General features: G+C 39.4%; 1 protein-coding gene across 1 annotated transcript; it reads left to right on the top strand.

Moving 5' to 3' along the window:
- Positions 1–17,029: 17,029 nt before the first annotated feature.
- Positions 17,030–18,082, top strand: GPR148 (G protein-coupled receptor 148). Its single transcript, XM_058189124.1, has one exon. The coding sequence runs from the start codon at positions 17,030–17,032 to the stop codon at positions 18,080–18,082; it is 1,053 nt and encodes a 350-aa protein (XP_058045107.1).
- Positions 18,083–24,086: the final 6,004 nt, after the last annotated feature.

Below are 24,086 nucleotides of genomic sequence, written 5' to 3'. Positions count from 1 at the left end.
ATTTAATACTCTCCTCTAAACACCGCTTTCATCGCATCCCAAACAATTTCAAATTTAACCTCCCGTTATCATTTAATCTCCAACTTTCCTCCAATTTTTAAGTATCCATTTTTATCCTTTTCATTTTATACAATTTCTCGTCATATCTCCAATAGCTTCTTTTTCTCAAAATTAAAATCTAAGTCCACCATAACTTCTGCATGATCAGAATCTTTAAATTCCCACATCTACCTTATCCACATTATTCAACAAATCTTTAGAAAGAAAAATATAATCAATTCTAGAATATGTATTATATATCTTAGAAAAAAAAGTGTATACTCTCTCAATTCCTTTAACCTCTCTCCACACATCAACCACGCCGTTTCGAAGCATCCACATATTTAAAATCCCCATTTTATTTGCTCCTCCACAGCGGGTGGGATTAGTACTGTCTATTTTATCTCTGATTAATTAAAATCCCCAGCCACCATTACTTTCCCTACACTTTCATTCTCCAAAATTTTTGTTATTTTTTCAAGAAATTCTCTTTGTTTTCCATTCGGTAAATATAAATTAACAAGTGTCACTTTTTCCTCATTAAGATTTCCAACAATTATTACATATCTTCCATCTTCATCCAAAATTACCTTATGTTTTCAAAGTACACCCTATCTGATATCAGTGTTGCAACTCCTCTAGCTTTTGAAGTTCCAAATGCTTTTCATATATTTGCATACCTTTTATATACATTCTATTTGAATCTTCAGATTTCTGATGGGTTTCTTGTAAAAATAAAATGTCTGGTAAATCCTTTTAATCTTAAGCTCCAATCTTCTTCTTTTAATCTGATTCCTGTACCCTTCACATTCCATGACATTATTTTTATAACTCCCATTTAAAATATAAATTTTTAATCCTATCCCGCATCTTCCTTTCTGTGCCCCCACCACCCGACATTAAACTACCATATAAACAACAATAAGAAAACAGAAAAAAACAAAACAAACAAACAATAAAGTACAAACAATCTTCTTCCCCCACATCCTCATCGGTTTCGCCTCTATAAAGAGAATGGGGGAGAGGGGACGTGCCAATGGCCGGGGCACTTCTTTCGGGCTGTCTATTTAAATTCATCACTCAAATAAAAAGATAGCGATGACCGCATTCAGCTTCATATTTTCCAAGACTCTTATCTGCTTCTTCTCCTACTGTATCCTCACGACTCTTCTTCTGTTCAACCAACACAGGTGATATTTCTTTCCTCTTTAACCCTTTGGAGTCTTGCCCTCCAATAGCCCCTTTTTCTTCTTCTGAGATTGATGTTTCCACGTATGTTCCACCCATCTGAAGCATTTGATCTTTTATCTCCATTAAATGCTCCATCTCAATCAGTCCATGCTCCGTAAATATAATAATGCATCTATATCTGGGGAGATTGTACGCATCCTTCCTTTATAAAAAAATTTCAATTGTTGTGGTGGCCTCCAATTGAATTTAATTCCATTATCTCTCAAAACTTTTGTAATTGGTTTTAAAAAAAATCTCCATGCCCTTTCTTCTCTTGATATATCCGGGAAGACTTGAATAGTCTTCCCTTCAAACTTCAAAGCATCTCCCAACTCTCTTAACTTGGCCATAACTTCCAACTTATCACCAAGATTTGCGAACCTGACAAGCACATTCCTGTTAGAACCATTTTGCCTTCTATATCCAATTCTAAAACACTTGCCAGGTCTGCTATTGTGAACGTAAGTTGCGTATCCAAATCATTAATCCATTTCAAAACCCGCTGTTTCATTTTATCTTCCCTTTCTTCCGAGATTCCTCTGATAACAAAATTATATTTCCTCATCTCTTCTTCCAAAAGACAAATTCTCTTATCTTGCTGCTCATTTTATAAAATATTTTGCCAATTTGCCGATCTACTTTTGCCTCATGCACATGCAGCTGCTCCATTTCATCTTTAATCATTGTCATTTCCTCTTTTGTTTAGCAAAGTTATCATCCATATCTTGCTTTAAATTTTGCACTTCGGATGTCAGTTTTAAATGTCAAATTATCTATACGCTCTGATAGTGCTGCTATTTTTCCCCAATTTTATTTAAAGCTGCAGCAATTTGCTGCGTTTCTGAAAGTTGTTGAGTCATTTTGAAAAAACAAACCAAAAATTTCTCAAACTGGGATTCCAATTTTCAAAGAGTCTTAGTGAAGATCAAAGGACAGCAGTCAAACCAATTTTACAGAGGGTCTTGATGAAGATCAAGGGACGACAATCTTTAATTGAAGCGAAACGGCTTATTTGCACTCGTTAGTAGCTTATCAGTAACTTATGAGTCATATTCACTCCACAAAGAAACACAATTACCTCACAGCTTAATCAGCGCCATTTTTTCTCCACGTCGGCAGAGAGAAAAAAAAACAAACCAGCTTGAACTTCAAAAAAAAGTCCTTTTTGTTTTCTGTAATATAAACAAGCTATTAATTTCCTCTCAAAAGAAAAATAATAAAAAAATTATCCACCTAATAAAATCTTCTTCAGCCAATCAGCCAGTCAGTCAGCACAAAAGATCGATCTCTTCAATTAAAATTCTTCTCATTAACAAATTCAGTCTTTGATATTCCTTAGCCTCAGCATTTAACACAGAACACGATAATTATAATAAGGAAAGCAAAAGACAACAATTTATTCCAAACTCCTTGTGTCTGCCAGTTCGGTCATCCCACGCAGTAAAAACTCCTTAATTCAAGCAGTTTCAGATGACCTACCAGTTTTAAATTCAGTCTGCTGGGCTATTAACACTTCCACTTCATGATTTATTAACTTTCATCCATAACGGTGCATTCCAAACAGCATTAATCCTCATAAATCTTCATTATTAAGCCCTGTGAAGTGAAGGAGAGGTCCTTACCCCACCACGGTCATGGCCACGCCCCTGGAGAGAAATATTTGTTGGCCCACATAAAAGGGTGTCTGAGGTCATCATGTTCTATCAGCCTGCTGCTTATATTTTTCTGCTGCATGTTGTAAAGCTTTTGTGACTAATTTCCATATCCGTTGTGCTTGGCCCATCCATTCCTGGAAATCTCTATCCTCTGTGGGGATTGAGGGGCATTCGGGTATGGTCATGAATTCCCTGCCGGTGGCTACTCTGAAAGCGGTGAATCCAGTACTGTCGTGTACTGCGTTGTTGTACACTACCTCTGCATAAGGGAGTAGGTCAGCCCAATCAGTCTTCTGATGGTTCACGTAACAATGCAGATACCGTTCCACCATTGTATTGGCTCTTTCAGCTGCCCCATTTGTAGTGAGATGGAAGGCTGATCTTAGTCCCTGTTTGCTCCTCACCCTTTCCAGGAACTTATGCCAGAATTTGGCAGTGAACTGTACCCCTCTGTCCAATACTATTCTCTGGGGAATGCCATGTAGCCAATATACATGGACTATAAATTACCTTGCCAGTTTTCTAGCCAAAGATAGGCTTGAGCAGGCAATAAAGTGTGCCTGCTTCGAGATTAAATCAATGACTATCCATATGACAGTGTTTCCCTGACTTTCTGGCAAGTCAACTATGAAGTCCATAGCTATATGTTGCCATGGCTGGGTTGGATTGGCCACTGGTTGTAATAGCCCTGGCGGTTTCCCAGGCTGGACCTTCATATGCTACAAATCACACAACTCCACACATACTCTTCGATGTCCTTTGTGGCCACCAGAACTGCTGGTTCACTAAGTGTAACATCTTTAGGAACCTAAAATGTCCAGACATCATGGCAACGCTGTAACATGGTCAGCCATACAGTTCTCGGGACGTATATATTAGACCCCTTCCAGGCAAACAGCTCCCTCTGCGTCAGCCATGTTTGATTCTCCTGAAACCATGGGTTGGTGGCGAGGGCTTCTTGAATGGCCCAGGGTATCTTCTTTCCAAAGCTGCTAGGTGGAGCTGCTATGGTGGGTGCAGCTGTGGTTGGTTGTTCCGACCGTATAGGAAGTAAAGTCTGGACTACTGTCTCCCTGTGACTGTCATATTGTGGTTTTCTGGACAGTGCGTCCACTAGAAAATTCTCTTCCGGGAATGTATTTTAAGGTGAAGTTGAATCTGCAGAAATACAGGGCCCATCGGACCTGTTTCGGAGACAGTCTACATGGGGATTGAAGGGTTTCCAGATTCCTATGGTCTGTCCAGACCTCAAAATGGACACTACCCCCTCCAACAGGTGCCACCACATCAAGCCCACCAAACTGCAAAAGCCTCTTTCTCCCAAATGGGCCAATTGCGTTTGGTGTTGTTCAATTTCCGTGACATATATGCACACAATTGGAGGGGCCCCCCTCGTTGGCCTGTAGGAGCACCACACCTACTGCCACCTGGCTGGCATCTTCCTGAACTACAAACTGTTTTAACGGGTCCAGGTGCTCCCTGCCATCTTTTATATCTTACATACCATCCTACCCATTTGTGCTCACCCACCCATTCACGCTCGCAGCCCCACCCATGTGACCCAGAAATACAGACATATCACTGTAGCCAGCATCTGCCACACCTCCTCCCCATTTTTTCCATTCTCCTGCCAGGCAATGCCTTGCCAGGAAGTCTCGATCCCCTCCCCCTCATTCGTTCTCAGGGACTAGAGAGGCCAAGGAGGGATTAGAGGGGCCTGCCTCCCCTGCATTTTCACTGCTGAGGCCAGTGATGTCATCATCATGCAGTTATCTTTCAACTGTTCAGTGGCCGCATGGCTCCCTGGCAGCATGGCCGTGCTCCCCAGGCTGTCCAGAGCGGTCCCGGTGTCAGAACAGGTGAGGGGCAGCATGGGAAGGTGGCCGGAGTGACCTGGCATCTTGGTGGGTCCTGCAGGATGGTGGCTGTGCAGGCAATTGTCCAGTACGTCCTGCCTCCCAAATGGCAGCTCCAGGCCAGCTGGCACACCAGAGCTCACAGAGAACAGTTAAGCATTAGAATGGCTTTCCTCCAGAAACTGTGGATGCTCTGTCACTGGAAGATTTCAAGAAGAGATTCGACAACCATTTGTCTGGAATGGTTTGGGTCTCCTGCTCAAGCAGGGGATTGGACTAGAAGACTTCCAAGGTCCCTTCCAACTCTGTTATTCTGTTCTTATGAAAGAGATCTCATTGTGTTTCTTATTAGAAAACCCATTAGTTTACCAGTCTGTAAGATTAGTGACAAATCTCAGTCAAAATCACAACCCTGAAGCCTTCTCCCTTATTTGGCGTTTCCTCACCTGCTGATTAGGGTGACTGAGACAATCTGACTCATCAGCTTTGCAAATAACAACATGGAAGTCATTTCAGATGACAATATGTGATTCTGAATTAATTTGCTTTTTATGTGAGCGCTATTCTTCGAATTTTCTTTTGAGTCACTGAAAGCTCCTTGTCATAATGCTTCTCAATTATAAATCATAGAAGTCCAGCCTCCTCAGTTCAGCTCACTTCTTCATGCATTGTCATTTGATTAAGTTCTTGATATTCAGGATGCAGCTGAAATCTACTGAAAACTGGCAGCCACTGTGAAAAAGAAATCACTTTGGACATTGAACAATAGCAGCAAAAGCTTCCAAATGTAGTTTGTGAAACAGTTATAATATGTAGAACCATTAGTATGGAACAGGCATATCCTTATTCATCTGATAAAGCAGTGAAGGGACCTAGGTACAAAATTGTTAACGCAGACGCTTTTTGAAGCAGATTCTAACTGTAGGCCATAATGTTTTAGCTAACACAGGTTATCTAATCATTTTGAGATAACAAATAGCAGAAAATATATAGAGCCTTTTTCCATAGCCAGGACCGTGCCACAATATACAGCAGACATTATGGCACCGAATAATCAGACGTAGTTGTTACTCAGCAAGCAGAAGGCAATCAGGGAGCCAGAATACAGATACTGCTCTTTAAATACTATTAAATACCAAAGTAGAAAATTGAAGTAGTAACTGTGAGAGTAGAAACAAAGAAATAGATCTATTTTAGTGAACCCATATGAAGAAATTTGTTTTACATAAATTTTAGATTTCATTGCCTTCAGTTTTGAGATTATGAGCACTTTCAAAAACACATGAATATAGTTAGTTATATATTTATTACACATATAAGTTCCCATATAACATCCACTACATGGAATAGTTCAAGGATGGGAAACTTTATATACAATACATTGAGAAGGCAACACAAAGAAAGCAAGAACAAATTATGCAAACTGAATTGCTGTTTCTATACACACACTTACCCTACACTGCACACATCCTGACGGAAATACAAATGCATTCATTCATTATTTACACAAGACATAATGGAGCTCTGGAATATTATATTCATCTGAAATAAAGATAACCCTGAATTTAAGATTATTCCCATCCCCAAAAGGAGAGCAGATTGCACAGGATTGGTGTACATGTTTATACATTCTTTCTAATGTGTACAATGCCAAGCGTTACTTCTTAACAGAACTCAATTCAACAAAACAGCACAGAACAGAATAACCAAATTGTAAGGGACCTTGGAGGTCTTCTAGTCCAACCCTCTGCTTAAGCAGGAAACCCTAAACCATTTGAGACAAGTGGCTGTCCAGTCTCTTTATTAATCTAAGATTGCCAGCCCCTGCTATATCCAATCCTGGATATTTCTTCCTCACCAATAAATATGGGCATGTCATAAAATTGCATCTGTATATACATTTTCTGTATTTAAGATACTTAAATACAAAAGCTACACTTCAAAAAGGCACATAAGAGAATAAATGTATATTAATTGAATTAATAACTACTAATTAAAATTTATTACCTGTAAACTAATCTTTCTCCCTCTGAATAACTAATCTCTGCTTATTCTTCTTCCTTCTAATAGAAGCGATAACAAGGTAAAAAATAGGATGAAGATGATATAAAAGGAAAGAATAGCTGCATTCGGAAAGGAAGAAAAAAGAAAGAGAATTCAAAAGAAAATGGAAGGGAGGGAGGAGGAAAAGGGGAAGGGAACCCTGCTTTTCAGGAAAAAAGGGACAGTTCTCCTGGCAAACAACCCTCCCATCTTCAGGTTTAATCTTCAAAAGCATTCTTGTTTTGCAGGAAGGAGGACTATAATTATTTTCACCTAGACCAGATGTCAGCAACCTGTTGCTCTGGAGCCGCATGCAGCTCTTTTAGCCCTCTGCTGCAGCTCCCGATGCCACTGCTGCTGCCACCTCCAGCACGTGAAAGTTAATGTGTTTCACAATGGAGGAGATGGGGTCCCATCCTCCTCCTGGAGCCCATTATGACATGGAGACACAATGCTACCCTGCCCCACTTGCCCTGGCAACAGCAGCAGCATTGGCTGCAGGGCAGGGCAGGGCAGTGTCTCAGGGTGGAGAGCAGGTCTCATGTCCAGCACCAACCAAGTAGCCACCCGCCATTTCCTGCTGCAGTCGGGCAGCGAGAGAGAGACACAGAGAGAGAGAGAGATTTAGCTTGGTTCAGCTCTGTCTGCTCCCATCTCTCTGCCTTTGTCCAGTTTTGCAAGGATTCAGAGAATGCTTCCTTGATGATAGGGGGGTGTTGTCATGTACTTTGTCTGCCAAGCATCTTCTGGGGTGCCCAGGGACTATATTTTCTGGCCACTTTGGACTGAGTTGCAGGATTTTTTTTAATATTTTTTTATTTGTCACAACAGTATATATAAGCATAAGCATGAAAATAACTATATAATATATAAGCATATATATGAGCATAAGTATGTGATAACTATATTAATTGGATATAATGAAAGGAAACAATAGGACAGGAACAGTAGGCACGTTTGTGCTCTTATGCACACCTCTTATAGACCTCTTAGGAATGGGGTGAGGTCAATAGTAGAGAGTTTTTGGTTAAAGCTTTGGGGATTTTGAGAAGAGACCACAGAGTCAGATAATGTGTTCCAAGCACTAATAACTCTGTTACAGAAGTCATATTTTCTCCAATCAAGATTGAAACGGTTAACATTGAGTTTAAATCTATTGTTTGCTCTTGTATTGTTATGATTGAAGCTGAAGTAGTCTTCAACAGGAAGGACATTGCAATAGATGATTCTATGACTTAAACACAGGTCTTGTCGAAGGCGGCGGAGTTCTAAGTTTTCTAAATTCAAGATTTCAAGTCTGGTGGCATAAGGTATTTTGTTGTATTCAGAGGAGTAGAGAACTCTTCTTGTAAAATATTTCTGTACACGTTCAATTGTATTGATGTCTGAAATGTGGTATGGGTTCCAGACAGGCAAGCTGTATTCAAGAATTTGTCTAGCAAATGTTTGATATGCTCTGGTTAGCAGTGTAGTGTTTCTGGAGAAGAAGCTACGTAAAATTAGGATTACAACCTTAAAGGCTTTTTTGTGATGTAATTGCAGTGGGCTTTAGCACTTAGATCATTGGATATGAAAACTCCAAGGTCTTTAACAGGGTGGGGGTCATCTGTAAGGTATGTCCATCGAATTTGTATTTAGTGTTTAGATTCTTTTTTCCAATGTGTAAGACAGAGCATTTGTTGGTTGAGATTTGGAGTTGCCAAGTTTTTGACCATTCTGACCCAAAGTTTGGGATGATCCAAGCGAGGGAGAGGAGGCACATCTTGTTGAGCACATTTGGGATGAGTTTGACCCTGTGGCTCCCGAGGACGTGGACAGGCTGTTGGGGAGGCTTCACGGCACGACATGTTTACTGGACCCGTGTCCTTCCTGGCTGGTACTGGCCACTCAGGCGGTGACACGAAGCTGGCTCCAGAGGATTATCAACGCTTCTTTGTTGGATGGGGTTTTCCCTGCCGCCTTGAAAGAGGCGGTGGTGAGACCCCTCATTAAGAAGCCCTCTTTGGACCCAGCTATTTTGGGTAATTATCGTCCAGTCTCCAACCTTCGCTTTGTTGCGAAGGTTGTAGAAAGTGCCGTGGCGCGAAAGCTGCCCCAACACCTGGATGAAGATGTCTATCTAGACCCGTTCCAGTCCAGCTTCCGACCCGGATACAGCACGGAGACAGCTTTGGTCGCATTGGTGGATGATCTCTGGAGGGCCAGGGACAGGGGATATTCCTCTGCCCTGGTCCTATTAGACCTCTCAGCGGCGTTCGATACCATCGATCATGGTATCCTGCTGCGCCGGTTGGGGATTGGGAGTGGAGGCACCGATATCGGTGGTTCTCCTCCTATCTCTCTGACCGGTCGCAGACGGTGTTGACAGGGGGCAGAGGTCGACCGCGAGGGCCTCACTTGTGGGGTCCCACAGGGTCGATTCTCTCGCCTGCTGTTCAACATCTACATGAAGCCGTTGGGTGAGATCATCAGTGGTTTCGGGTGAGATACCAGCAGTACGCTGACAACACCCAGCTGTACTTTTCCACCCCAGACCACCCCAATGAAGTTGTCAAGTGCTGTCCCGGTGTTTGGAAGCTGTACGGGTCTGATGGGGAGAAACAGGCTCAAGCTTAATCCTCCAAGACGGAGTGGCTGTGGATGCCGGCACTCGATTCAGTCAGCTGCAGCCGCGGCTGGCTGTTGGAGGCGAGTTACTGGCCCCAAAGGATAGGGTGCGCAACTTGGGTGTCCTCCTGGATGATCGGCTGTCGCTTGAAGACCATTTGACGGCCGCCTCCAGGAGGGCCTTCCACCAGGTTCGCCTGGTTCGCAGTTGCGCCTTCCTTGATCGGGATGCCTTATGCACAGTCACCGCGCGCCTGCTACCTCTCGCTTGGATTACTGTAATGCTCTCTACATGGGGCTCCCTTGAAGTGCGCCGGAGGCTTCAGTTAGTCCAGAATGCAGCTGCGCGGGTTATAGAGGAGCTACGCGTAGCTCCCATGTAACACCGCCTCCCGCGCAGACTGCACTGGCTGCCTGTGGCCTTCCGGTGCACTTTAAGGTGTTGGTTATGACCTTTAAATCGCCCATGGCTTAGGACCTGGGTACTTACGGGACCGCCTGCTGTTACCACACGCCTCCCACCGACCCGCACGCTCCCATAGAGAGGACTTCTCAGGGTGCCGTCCGCCAAACAATGTCGGCTGGCGGCCCCAGGAAGGGCCTTCTCTGTGGGGCTCCACACTCTGGAACGAACTTCCCCGGTTTACGCCAAATACCAGACCTTCGGACATTTCGTCATGAACTCAAGACTCATCTTTTATCCAGGGCTGGCTTAAATTGGGATTTTAATGTTTAAATTTATTAATTTTAAACGGGGTTTTCTTAGTATGGTAAATTTTAATCATTGGGCTAATTTAAAATAAGTTTTTTAAATCGTATTTTAAACTTGTATATTGTATTGTCGGTTTTATTATGCCTGTACACCGCCCTGAGTCCTTCGGGAGAAGGGCGGTATAAAAATCAAATAAAATAAATAAATAAATAAATAAATAAAGTCAATATCTTTTTGAAGGGTAGCTATATTGTTGGTAGTGTTAAATATTTTGACATCGTCAGTGAAGAGAAAACAATTACTTTTAATATGGTCACAGAGATCATTAATGTATAATATAAAGAGTGTTGGTCCAAGAGCACTGCCTTGGGGAACGCCGCTATTAACAGGAATAGGATTTGATAGGGCACTGCCTATTTTGACTACTTGTTGTCTGTTTGACAGGAATGCTGTTATCCAATTCTGGAGGGGTCCGGAGATGCCATAGGATTTTAGTTTTAGGAGAAGTTTGTTATATACCACTGAGTCAAAAGCTTTACAGAAGTCTATGTAAATTACATCTATTGTTTTGCCTTGATCAAGATTTGTAGTCCATATGTTTTTGCAGTGAAGAAGTTGTAAGTTACATGATAGTTTTTTTCTGAAACCAAATTGTTTATTAGAAAGTAGATTGTTTGTTTCTAGGTGGAGGGTAATGGATTGGTTGATGATAGATTCCATAACTTTATAGGTGACACATCATAGAGATAGGTCTGTAATTTTCAACTAAGCTGGGGTCTCTTTTTTTGAAGACAGGGATGACCATGGCTAGTGATCAAAGTTTGGGAAGGGAACTGGTCATGAAGGCTTTTCCAAAGATTATGCTTAGGGGTTCTGCTATATTAGAGGAAAGCTTTTTTAAGAAGTATGCACATAGTCCATCAGGTCCTATAGATAGGGATGGTTTCAGTTTGTGAAGAGCTTTTTCAACATTTTCTTCAGTGAAATCTATATGTGTTAGGTTGTTGTTGGTGTGGTTTGGGAATGTCGGGTATGAGCCATTACTGTTAACAAAGACTGAGCCGAAGAATGTATTAAAGAGGTTTGTTTTAACTGTTTCATCATTATTTTCTTTGCCATTAGATTCTTTTAGTGGTGGGATGGATCTCGAGTCATTAAGTTTCACAAAATTATAAAAAGAATGATTGGAATTTGTGCGCAGAAAGTCTTCTTCTTGCTTGGTGTGGTAATTGGTGCATTCAATTTTTATTTAGTTGCATATATCACTGTAGCAGTTTTTGAAATAGCTACATGTCCCTTTTTGTTTTTTCTCCAAAGGGATTTTTTTTTGGATTGAAGCTTTTTTATTGATATAGGTAATTTGTTTTTTTCTGATTTTGGTGGTGGTTTGTGGTACATAGAGTTTAATGACTCTATTGACTTCCAGTAGGAAAACTCTGTAGTGGTCTTCAGCAGTGATACAGGTTGAGAATAGATTTTGCCAGTCAAGAAATGAGAGGTAGGTGTTTATAAAGTCATAGTTGGCTTTTTTGAAATTGTAGTTTGGAATATTATTATTATTATGATTTTTTGATGCATATGCATGCCTGTGTGAGTGTGCTGTTGCTTGGGATGATGCTTCTCTGAAATGTGTGAGGCGATCTAAGTTGGAAACTTCATGGTGCTGTGATGTAACAGCCTAACAGTCACTCCTTTTGCAATGCGTTTATTTTTGTATCTTTCCAGAGACAGAGAGAACATGGCTGAATTTTCTTACAGTTATTCCCTCAGTGTGTGGGTTAAGAAGTGGGGTGGGGAATGGGGGAGAGGGAGGGAGGGAGAGAGGGAGAGAGGGAGAGAAAGAAAGAAAGAGAGAGACAGAGAGAGAGACAGAGAGAGTGAGAGAGAAAGAAAGAGAGTGAGAGAAAGAAAGAAAAAGAAAGAGAGGAAGAGAGAGCTGAACAACACACCTGAGGCTGGGTGTGACAAGAGATAGCTGGAAGGGGAGGGTGAGGCAGGGTGGGGCCAGGCAGGGCAAATAATTTAACAACTGGTTTAATGACCATCTAGGTAGGAGTGGCTGAGAGGTCATGCGACTGGGTTGGAGTGAGTGATGTCAAGTTGGCCACGGCCACCCAGTCATACCAATTGTTAAATTGTTGGCTCTTGGTGTTTTCTTCTTTTTCTGTGGAAAAGAGGTCCAAATGGCTCTTTGAGTGTTGAAGGTTGCAGACCCCTGACCTAGACCCATTCAAACTGAATGTGTTGAATTCACAAATCTAAAATGATTCACAGGCAACTATTTCAGGAAAGCCTCTTATGTTTCCATAAGGATAAATAGTAGATATTTGCTCATTGCTGAGCTGTTCAATATGCAACTTGAATACAGGGTTATTAAGCTGAGTCTCCAGTGTATCAGATGTAGGGAAAAAATACTTGTAAGTTGCCACCTGTGCATGTGTGTACTGACAATTTTTGTAATTTAGGTGTAACTGAACTCAGTAAGTTTAAGCAAGCAGAAGAGGTTGAACAGTCAGCACATCATCTGACACATCATGAATACAACATTCCTTGTATGTTAATAAATAACAACATGTTACTTATTGAGAAGTTAATTATCATAAAATTGTTTATTAACATTTCCATGTTCTTCTTCACGCATCTTGATGCTTTTCCTCACCATTCAGTCCAATACTTCTCAAACATTTATCCATGCTTTCTCCTTCCATAATGCTTTCACAGACTGATAAACATTAGCAATGATTTCCAATAGTTTCACTAGACAACAAATTTTTAAAAGGTTTTGCTTCCTGAAAAACATTTGGTGGCTATGATAAACCCCTTCAAAATGAACACAGATATAATTTCAGAATGTATGAGGTAGGAATCTTGAGAAATATGAAATTAACTTATAGTGTATTTAATAGCATAATGTTTTCAACATGAAGCATAGGTTCAATAGGGCTAAAAGTGGTTCTGATGCACCTCACTGCAGTGTCCAATAATAGCCAGCACTGATGGATTCCAGTTGCCCTAATTCCATTTTTCTTTTGTAGGAATGTCTTGGTGAAAACTTTCACAATGTTTATTACAGTGTGCACCTAGATTTTCAGGGGGGAAAGTCCACGTGTGAATGCAGAAAATACATCTTCAATAACATGTTGCACTTTATGGCCTTCTGTGCTGTAAGAAGTTTGTCAACCAGTTGTGGTTGTTGTTATTTGGTGTTCTATAGTTGCCAAGAAAATTTTCAACAACGTTCTTGAATGCTTAGAACTTTTGAGCTCTCCACAATATTCCAGTTGTACTTGTTGTACTGGATGTTTTTGTATGTTTCTTTCCTGTGTGCAGTATAGCCAACAGGTACTGTACGTTGCCATTGTATAAAACAGAAGATTTCCATAAAATGGTACATAGGTTACATTCCTGCTTATTTTCATGATTAGCAGCGAAAAATCTATAAGATACATTCAAAAGTATTCAGGAAGCAAAATTTTTGTTGTGCAGCTGTCAAAGATGGCTGAAAGCTTACAATAATTAAATGCACCCAGCAGTCAGCAAATGATGAACAACTGAAAAAGTGATATAAGAGCAATAGGGAAAATGAGAAATAACACTATGAAGTTTAAAAATTTATGAAACTGTACAAAAGAAACTAAAGTGGAATGACACAAATTCCAATTATTCATCATGTGAGCGCTAGCTAATTATCCTATCTTGGACTTATTTGGCAGAGATAAAGACTAGAAACAATTTTTTATATATATTTCATAATAAAACTAAAAATTTCCCTCTCCTCTTTTTCTTTCTCTTCGTTTTTAAGCAAAGCATTGTACAGAATGATTTCCAAATCAGAATTGTAGAAATAAAAATATAAGAATGGCAAATTTAATCTTTTTAGTGAGGCCATGTGGTATGGACCAAGAATTGTTTAAGTAGTTACTGCTACTATTTCAACAATAAAGTTTTTCTATACATTTCTAAAATTATTTTACTTTTTTTCCTCTCAACCTTTTGAGTTTGATCACTTTTTTTTTAGCTCTCTATCCTAAATTAAAGACAGATAGCTTACCTTGGGCCAGTCACTTTCTCTCAGGCCAATTCACCTAACAGGACTGTTGTTTTGGGGAAAATAGGAGGAGGAATGTGTGGTGGATTTGTGCTGCTTTGAGATATTTGTAAAAGTAATAAAGGCGGGAAAAAGTAATTAAGGAAGGAAAGAAGGAAAGAAGGAAGGAAGGAAGGAAGGAAGGAAGGAAGGAAGGAAGGAAGGAAGGAAGGTTGCTGCCACATGTCACATTGCTGCTATAATTGTATTTGGGGTACTTACTTCAAATAGCTTATCTATTTGCATGTATAGATGTGTCTGATTTGAAGGTTGGATACTTATTACCACTGGAAACATGTAGATTCCAAAATGAAGCTGTGCAGAGCATGGTTTAGAGCAGTGTTCCCCAATTTGGCAACTTTAAAAAGAGTAGACTTCAACTCCCAGAACTCTGGCTGGGAAATTCTAGGCATTAAAAGCCACACATAAGTTCCAAGGTTGAGAAAGGATGGCTGGTTGAAAGAAACTCTAGCTCCAATGCAAATGCATTCAAATGCAACAGAAACAAATGTACATTATGTCCCTTTGATGTTGTGCAATGGGAAACAACTTTTTTTCTGCCCTCCTAATGCCTCAGCCATCTTGGCATTAGAATTATTTGAGCGCTCCATCATTGGATAGTCCACTTTGGGATACTTCTGCCCCAGGGATGGTTCTAAATTTTTTTACTACCGGTTCTGTGGGCTGACTTATTTTGTGGGTGTGGCTTGATGGTCATGTGACAGTGGGTGTGGCTTGATGGTCATGTGACTGGGTAGGTGTGGCCAACTCAATGTCACTCATGTCAAGGAGTACCTTGCCTGGCTCCTCCCCTCCCAGCCATTCCTTGTCACACCCAGCCTCAACATATCTATAGTTCTGCAAAAATGTTGTTCACCTTTTTTCAACTTTATTATTTACATACTATAGATCGGGGTCTCCAAACTTGGGCACTTTAAGACTTGTGGACTTCAACTCCCAGAATTCCTCAGCCTTTGCTGTTTTAAAGTCTTAAAGTGGCCAAGGTTAGAGACCTCTGCTATAGATGCACTTTCATGGACCACTGAAAGGAAGAAATGGCTCACATGCTTTGCCCAAGAATGTGATAGGCAATGGATTTTAAGGGGCTGCTAGAAAGAAGGGAGGGCAAAGTATTTTCCAAAGCACCAGAAGGCAAAACAAGAAGCAATGGATGGAAACTCAACAAAGAGAGAAGCAACCTAAAACTAAGGACAAACTTCCTGACAGTGTGAACCTATATAGGTTTCAGTCATAATTTCACATATAAAATAGCCATTCATGTAATACAACCTGCATATTGTTCAAAACAGTCATTAGTATTATGGCTGATGTTTGACAGCAAGCCTAAAATCCCCATTCCCTCCCCATTCCAGGGGAAGGTTACTTCAAAATCCCCATTTCCTCCCCACTCCAGGGGAAGGTTACTTCAAAATCCCCATTCCTTCTAATCTGTTCTGGGAAGGAATCAAACTCCCCCCTCTTCATTTCCCAAATAAAATATTACTAGATAATTAAGAAATAATTAAGCTGTTAACAAGGAATCTGCCTGGAATTCCACATTCCTGCCAGCTGCATAAAGGAAACTTTGTAAGCAGAAAACAGCTACCGGTGCTTAGAGGTGGAAGCCGGAAGTTCGACTCCATTTACAAGCAGGCAGAAAACTCATTCAAGACAGGATACTTCACAATGGAAATTTCCCAAACCTTTTTAGAAACACAAAGCCCATGTTGCACAAACCCCAAAACTTCAAAAACTTTGAACCATATAAGAATTCCTCCACTTATCCAATTTGTTGTTCAGCTGACCTAGAAACGAGCTTCCAGCTCTGTCAATTTAAAGCGACAGCATTTCCACCTCCCCTTCTTCTTTGCCAAGCGATCTCCTGGCTGAGAAGCGAGTCCTGATTTTTTCATTGTAGCCGATCAGTTGGGAGGCTTCTTGGCTTCTCAATTTAAAGCGACAGTGTCTTGCATTTTTTTTCTCTTCTTTGTCAAGTGAGCCCTGAGTTTTTTCCTTCCAGCCAATCAGCTGGGAGTCGGGAGGCAGCAATAGATTGTGGGCGGGGCCAGGCAGAATTTTTACTACCGGTTCTCCGAACTACTCAAAATGTTTACTACCGGTTCTTGCAAACTAGGGAGAACCGGTAGCAACCCACCACTGTTCTGCCCAACTCTTAAGAAATAAATGGAAACGTACAATTGCAGTCTTCAGAGAATCATATATCATAAGGATTATAAGGCAGTTATATTTCATGAGCTAATAGCCCAGTTCTTATTGATTACATTGATTTAATACATTTATTGCACTTAAGCATAGCAATCATGTCTTCTGCATTCATGTACAACTTGATTACACTGGCATATTTGGAATGTACCTTTTTTATCATCACATCTGTTTAATCATGCTAATGGTCCATCTGCTTTTCTTGTGTGATGATGATTCTGTGAAGACAAAAGCAAATTCTTAATGATTAGCAACCCATTTATTTCCTTCGTCAAGCGCTTGGTCCATAGTTCATACTTTTTAAGTCTTGTGAGGAAATTTCTTATATATTGTATTCTTTATTTTCAGAGAAGGATATATTCAATTTTTCAGAAGTTCGGGTTTCACTTTTGAGGTCTCGTAGAATAATATGTGCTTGTCTTCAGATATTGTTTCGGAATTGGCTACAAATAGTTTTCAAAACAAACATTTCTACAAAATGTTTGTTGCTTGCTATCACAAATGTGCAACATTAAAGAACTCATTTTGTTGTTATTGAAGAACCTATGTTTGTTGGCACTCTGAATTTCTTGGAGAAATGAGCTATTCTCTATGTGAATCAGCAAGGATTTTGCAAGAGAACATCTCCTTCTATAGACAATTGCGCTTAAATGATTCCTTCTCTGAGGATAACCCCTCTTTGAAAAGCCTGCAAGAATGGATTGTCTACCCTCCATATTTCAAACTGAAGATGTTTTTGATCCCACCAATAATTTGTCTCCTTGCAGCCGTCCTGGTCATTCCTTTCATCTTATTTGTGATTTTTTCTCATGTCAACATACGTCAGGAAACAAGGTACCTTTTGTTGGGCAATGCTTTGGTTAGTGATTTGATGTATTTGCTGCTCTACACTCTGTCTGCGGTTTTCAGTATGTCTACCTTCAGCCTCTCAAAAAATGGTTGTGTCATGCTATTGTTTTTTCTAGCAATGACTTACTGTGGAGGCTTATTAACATCTGCAGCGATGGTGCTGGACACTTATTTGGCCATATTGTGGCCTTTGCATTATATTTCCATTCTGCCTTATTCCCGAGCAAAAAAACTGATTCTGTTCCTATGGATCTGCTCTGGGATTTTCCCTGGAATTGTTTTCCTAATACTACACATCACTCAAGACTCTGGGGAATGTCCGATAGAAAACTGTTCTGTTCCAATAATACTAGCGATGACTTTACAAGGAAACAATGCCATGAAATTCTGCTACATACTCTCCGTGTCTGCCCTTTTTATCTGTCTGAGCCTCATTCTTTGTGGTTACATGGTCTTGTATTTTAAAACAAAGCGATCAGGAATATGGAGAAGCATTTTCTCCAGAGCCAGTGTGACATTCCTAATGCATCACATTATCCTATTCTTTCATTTCTCTCCTCTTCTGGCTGTTGTAGTGGAGTCACTCCTTTATGCCAATGCTGTAACTGGGCCACAGACAGGAATTTGGGTATTTATGATAGTTTGTAATGTCCTGATTACGTTGCCCAAGGCTTTGTTACCTTATCTGTGTGGGCTTCGATACAGAGAGATATCATCATCCCTCAAGTTCTGCATCAAATGGAAACGTTCTACAGTAGTAGCTCCTACTACATTTACTTGAGCAAAAACAGGGGCATTAGAGTAACTGTGACCTAAAGTTGTGTTATGCATCCCATAAACTGAAATTATTCATTATTGTTTGTATTTTTTCCTAATTTGTTCCTAATAGCAACATAATGCTATTATACTAGACAATATTAAGGCTAATAATTTTATTGCTATGGTTGAAATGTTCTGATGCATGGGTTTACTCTTCAAGTACGAAAATTGGGACCTAAATCTGCTAAAATGTCAACCATACCAACTTCATTCTCAGAGTGAATGTTTATACATTTGACTTTATAAGTTCCAGAGTATGAATCTTTCACTAAAAGAGGGCTCAGCGCTAATGTTTTGTACCAGCCAGTTTTGTACCATTCTTTTCTTCCCTGGGAAAGAAATCCCCTTCCATTGCAATGTTTTTGAGTTTCTTTATTGTTGAAGGTGGTAGAGGCTGGTAATAGCTGATCCTTTTGTTTTATGCTATTATTCTTTCTATTTTGCTGGCTGGGGAAAAAAAACTGCTTAGTAAAAGCACTTCCCTTATGACCTGTTCCTCTAGGATTTCATGGAAGTATAGGAAGCCAGACCATTGGAGAAGTGAAAAATAGGAATTAACATCTACTCCTTTAACTAAGTATGCTTAGGAACACCATGGTTGACCAATGATGATTTCTATAAAGTTCTCTTCTTTTATAGAAAATCTTGAAGTAATTCAATAAGAATTGAACAAATGCAGGATAATATTTCTAAAATATTTTCTATATTTTATATGTCCGATTTCTTTTTATATACATATATGGGAAAAGATAGAATAAGATTGAGATTTGTCTATCTCAGTCTTATTCAGGAATCCATGTTAATGATTTCCACAATGTGTTGTTCTTTCCAGTTTCTCTTTAGTCACGTTCCACTTTAGGGAACAGAGAATTTATTAATCCAGTCCGTCACATTAACTCAGCCAGCAACAGAGTCTGGACTGAGGTTGTTCCCCTTTCTCGAAATCCTAGTTCCTCCCAGCAATGTGGGTTATGACTACAGATGTTTTATGGTTGAAGATGGGGAAAGACACATTTGCTCCATACTATTCCAGTTCAGGAGATGAAGGTTAAAAACTAAGACAACTGGAAGCATCATCAGGTTGGAAAAGCCAATCATCTAATCATCTCTGCTATGAAAGAGGAAGAACTCTAGAATACAAGCCTTTCTGATGTGATTATTGATTTGAGCCACTCATCAGTAGCTCAAATCAATAATGAAACTGTATGGGAAAGAAAATAAACATTTAACAGTACATCCTGTTATCCTTTATGAGACAACTGTGTTTCCTCAGCAACATTTTGAGACATTTTCTACCCAGGAGTGCATCAATAATGTTCTGTTGCTAGAGAAAAGTAGGTTGCTAGCCAAATCTACTATGTACATATGGCTATAAACCAAATCCTGTCAGGCACATGTATTGGAAAGACCTTTCCCCCTGACAAGGTACTTGCTGTTATGCTAACAACAGATTTAAAAGACATCCTTGAAATGAAGAAAGTGGCTAAGCAATATATTTTAACACAGTCCTCAACACTTATTTGGTAATATTCATACAGTTTGAGCTTTTCAATAATCCTATCTTTCACTTACTTAATATATTATACCACATTTTTAAACCAACGAATCTCCTCCCTCAATGACACCTCTAGCGCAAAGAGAATGAAAACACAGGCAAATCTCTTGAATGGGACACAGAGTTAGAGTTTTCTGCATCTCTTTGGTGCTATCTACTTGTGATCCAGGTATTAGCAGCCAATATGTTATTCTCTCTTGCTTTGTACCTTAACTGAGCAGGAAGGAAGGGAGAAACAGAGTAGCCTGAAACAATACATCTGCCAGTACCTCTAAAGCCCTTCCTAAAGTTCCTGCTGCTGTTACTGAGCCAACCAGGAGCAGCAACCAAGGAGACGTGGCAACAATGGTATTAGCTCACCTTCCCTTCATCTCTCTGCATTACTCAGGTTTCTACTGGAGTTCTTCCCTCGAGAATATTTTTCATTTCAGAAGTTCCTGTGTCTCTGGGACTTCTGAACAGCCAGTTAGAAAAGATCTATGGAAGATTGGTTTGGACATGGCCTCTGCAGTGAGACTATTATATGCACAAAGATGGGAAAATATTGAAATACCCACAATAGAGAAATGGATTATGAAAATGATGGAAAGTGTGGAAATAACAAAACAGACTTGTTTGATTGAGAATATGACAAGTACTTTTATTAAAGACTAGAAACCTCTTATGGACTTTTTGCTGAAAATGGAAAAAAATAAACTGGTGGTTTATGGATTTGCTGATTAAAAAGAGTTGGTTTTTAAAAGGACACTATGATTAACGTCAAAAGAGGGACTAGAGATAATAAATTTGTAACTGTTCTGAAGAAAATAGGAAGTCATATGTATACTGTACTACATTTCACACTTTTCCTTTTTTAATCCTACTTTATATCATTTCATGTATACCTTTTACTTCTGTAAAAATCTTTAATAAAAATTATATATATACAAAAAAGAAGTTCCAATGTCTCCCCCTTCCTTAATTGGGGTAGCACAGAGGGGGTTTTTTTTCCTGATTTATTTCTTAAGACAATTGTGTACAGTGGAGGTATCTGGCAAGAAGCCAGACCTCAAAAAGTGATGGGGTAGGGATTCTTCCTAAAAATAGTTCTGCAGAGCACTTGTAGAATCTTTTGGAACAATTAAGTTGATTCTTAAAGAGGGGCTGAGTTGGTTGAAGCTTCTAGAGAGAAAAAAAAGGAAACATCTGAAGTGGTGAAGACTAGCAGGCATTGTTCAGTAGTCTTTAGTTGGTCAGGAACATCCATATCAGAATGGAGGTCCATGATCCAGGTTTTTACAACTGACCCCTGTCAAGCTAATTAGATTGGATTTAAGAAAATCAATTCTATAAAGCGATTTTCTCCATTTCCCCATCCAACTGTGGATGTTGGGCAAAGAATAAGTGGTTCTTAAGTAAGCTGAAATAACAAGGAATAAATAATGTCCAGAGGAAATTAATAGGTTTTAAAAGAAAAAATTATCATTAAATAACTTGCCCTGCCAATGTTGGTAGGGGTGGAGCTTTTCTCCCTGATAATTCCTTGATTAGGATATTGTTTCTTGCTTGATGGTTTGTTTTTGAAACAAAATTGTGCACAAATGGTAAACATGTAATTGCTAAAAGGTATAAACTTTAAAATTGAATTGAAAGTGAATTGAAATTTAAAATAGAACAATTTAAGGAATGTGTGATAAAGCAGATTAAAAATTATAATAAACAGATGGAACAAAATGAAAATATGTGCTTGAAAGGACTGAATTCCACTTTGCTATCATCTTAAAAATAATTTTTATAAAATTATGTATCATTGCTTTATAACACCAGAAAATATACCTTTTAGCATGTTTGGTGTTTGTGCAAAAAAATGAGAAAATGTTGGATCTAAATAATACAAGTGATTCAGAAAGTTTTAAAAATTAACATTCAACTGAAATAAAAACTTTTCCTTTTGGAACTGATGAATAAACAGAAAAATAGTCATAGAACACTGTTTTTATACCTATAATGTAGGACTACCGTGTTTCCCCGAAAATAAAACTTCCCTGGATAATAAGCCGAAACAGGATTTTGAGCGCATGTGCTAAAATAAGCCTTCCCCGAAAATAAGCCCTCCGACCCATCACAACCCATGGAAAACATTCCTCCAGGCCTTCCTGTCCTCCACCATCCTCTGGAGTCCATTTAAGCTCATGCCTACTGCTTCAATGACTCCATCCAGCCACCTCATTCTCTGTCATCACCTTCTTTTGCTCTCAATCTTTCCCAGCATTAGGCTCTTCTCCAGTGATTCCTTCCTTCTCATTAAGTGGCCAAAGTATTTGAGTTTCATCTTCAGGATCTGGCCTTCTAAAGAGCAGTCAGGGTTGATCTCCACTAGCACTGACTGGTTTGGTTGTCTTGCAATCCAAGGGACTCGCAGGAGTCTTCTCCAGCACCAGAGTTCAAAGGCCTCAATTCTTTGGCGCTCAGCCTTTCTTATGGTCCAACTTTCACAGCCATACATTGCAACTGGGAAAACCATAGCCTTGACTATATGCACTTTTGTTGGCAGGGTGATGTCTCTGCTTTTTAGTACGCTGTCTAGATTTGCCATAGCTTTCCTCCCCAGGATCAAGCGTCTTTTAATTCCTTGGCTGCAGTCCCCATCTGCGGTGATCTTGGAGCCCAGGAAAATAAAATCTGTCACTACCTCCATTTCTTCCCCATCTATATGCCAGGAATTGAGAGGGCCGGATGCCATGATCTTAGTTTTCTTAATGTTGCGTTTCAAGCCAACTTTTTCACTCTCCTCCTTCATCCGCATCAAGAGGCTTTTTAGTTCCTCTTCACTTTCTGCCATTAGAGTGTATCATCTGCATATCTGAGGTTGTTGATATTTCTCCTGGCAATCTTAATTCCAACTTTTGATTCATCTAGCCCCGCCTTTCTCATGATGTGCTCTGCATATAAGTTAAATAGGCAGGGTGACAGTATATAGCCTTGCCAGACTCCTTTCCCAATTCCACTTTATCTCTTTTTTCTTTCTTTTCTGTGTTTCTGTTACTCTTTTCTTTTTGCATGATTAGTTTTTTCTTTTTTTCTTTTTTTACTTTTAATTTGTATTGTTCTTGTGTTTAAAAATTTTAATACTTTTAAATTTTAACCGCCCTGAGTCCTTCGGGAGAAGGGCGGTATATAAATCAAAACAATAAATAAATAAATAAATAAATAAATAAATAATAAAATTGTATATTTTTAAAAAATGCCATTATCTCTGACAAAATATAAGTTGGACAAAAAAGAAAAGGGACCCTAATGTTGAGAGACAAAAAGAGAGCTCTTGCATAATGTTGAGCCATGCTATTTAGCATAATTTTGTTGAAATTGTAATATATTTCTTGGAAATGATGTTGCAATAGCATTTTTTTTGTTGTTATTATTCAAGGGATTGTTTTGTAAGTTTCTTCCTGGAAAGCAAAATTTGACCTAAAATAGTATAAAAGTGCCACCTATTGGGCTTCATGTGAACATGCAGAAAGAAAATGGTCTTGTATGTGAAGACATAAAGAGCAGCAGACATAAACAATTCATCAGTTCATTTTTTGGGGAGCATGAGAGAGAGATTGGAGAGAGAGAGAGATAAGATCCTATCCTGCTTATAATACCAATAAATAAAAATAAGGTTTCATTAATCCAGGTAAATGGAATAAAGATCACAAGCTTAGGTAAATGGAATAAAGATCACAAGCTTTCCGTAGAAATTGCAAATGAAAAGTGTTTGTGATGAATGGGAAGGAAACTTTGACAGTGCAGAATGTACTTTATGGTATTTCTGCATATATATATATATATTTAAGATTTATCGTTGTCTTTCTCTGATACTGGCTCAAGCAAACCATTGGCAAGGGGGAAATGGTACTAGATTAAAAGGATCCTTTTATATTGCAGCAACTTTTAATTTGATTTATTTTATTTCATTTCTATACTTTTCTTACTTCCAGGAAAGCCCAGATCAATTTACAAGATAAGAATAAAAAATAAAAAAATAAAATCTTAACTTAAACCATCACAATAAAAACAACTGTGTTTAAAAGCAATAAATATTAATATTAGAATAAAATACAATGCAGAGTTCTCCCGAGGCAGACATCCCATGGGATAGGACTGGCTGTTCAATTTCTAGGAAAGCTATAGTTTCGCAAAGAAACTATACTATTCCAGTGGCAACTTGGTAATCTATAACAAGAATATCCCAGGAAGCCCACTTATACTTGAGTAATGGAAAAACATGTTGTCTGGAACTGCCCTTAATATTTGGGGGGAGGAGGGGGGGTGTTATCATGGGTTGCTCCAGATGGGGTTATGATGTAAACCAGTGAGGCCATATCATGCCTATCATAAATTGGCAAGGCTTTATCACTGCCCCTTTTCATTTATTATTTCTGTTCCT

This window comes from Ahaetulla prasina, chromosome 6 (genome assembly GCF_028640845.1).
Source record: "Ahaetulla prasina isolate Xishuangbanna chromosome 6, ASM2864084v1, whole genome shotgun sequence".
In the NCBI taxonomy this organism is placed as follows: domain Eukaryota; kingdom Metazoa; phylum Chordata; class Lepidosauria; order Squamata; family Colubridae; genus Ahaetulla; species Ahaetulla prasina.
Note: the sequence above shows the minus strand (reverse complement) of the source record. Positions and strands in the feature narration are given on the sequence as shown.

Excerpts from the sequence above, each read along its gene's own strand:
- GPR148 (XM_058189124.1), top strand. The coding sequence starts at position 17,030 with ATGAGCTATTCTCTATGTGAATCAGCAAGGATTTTGCAAGAGAACATC.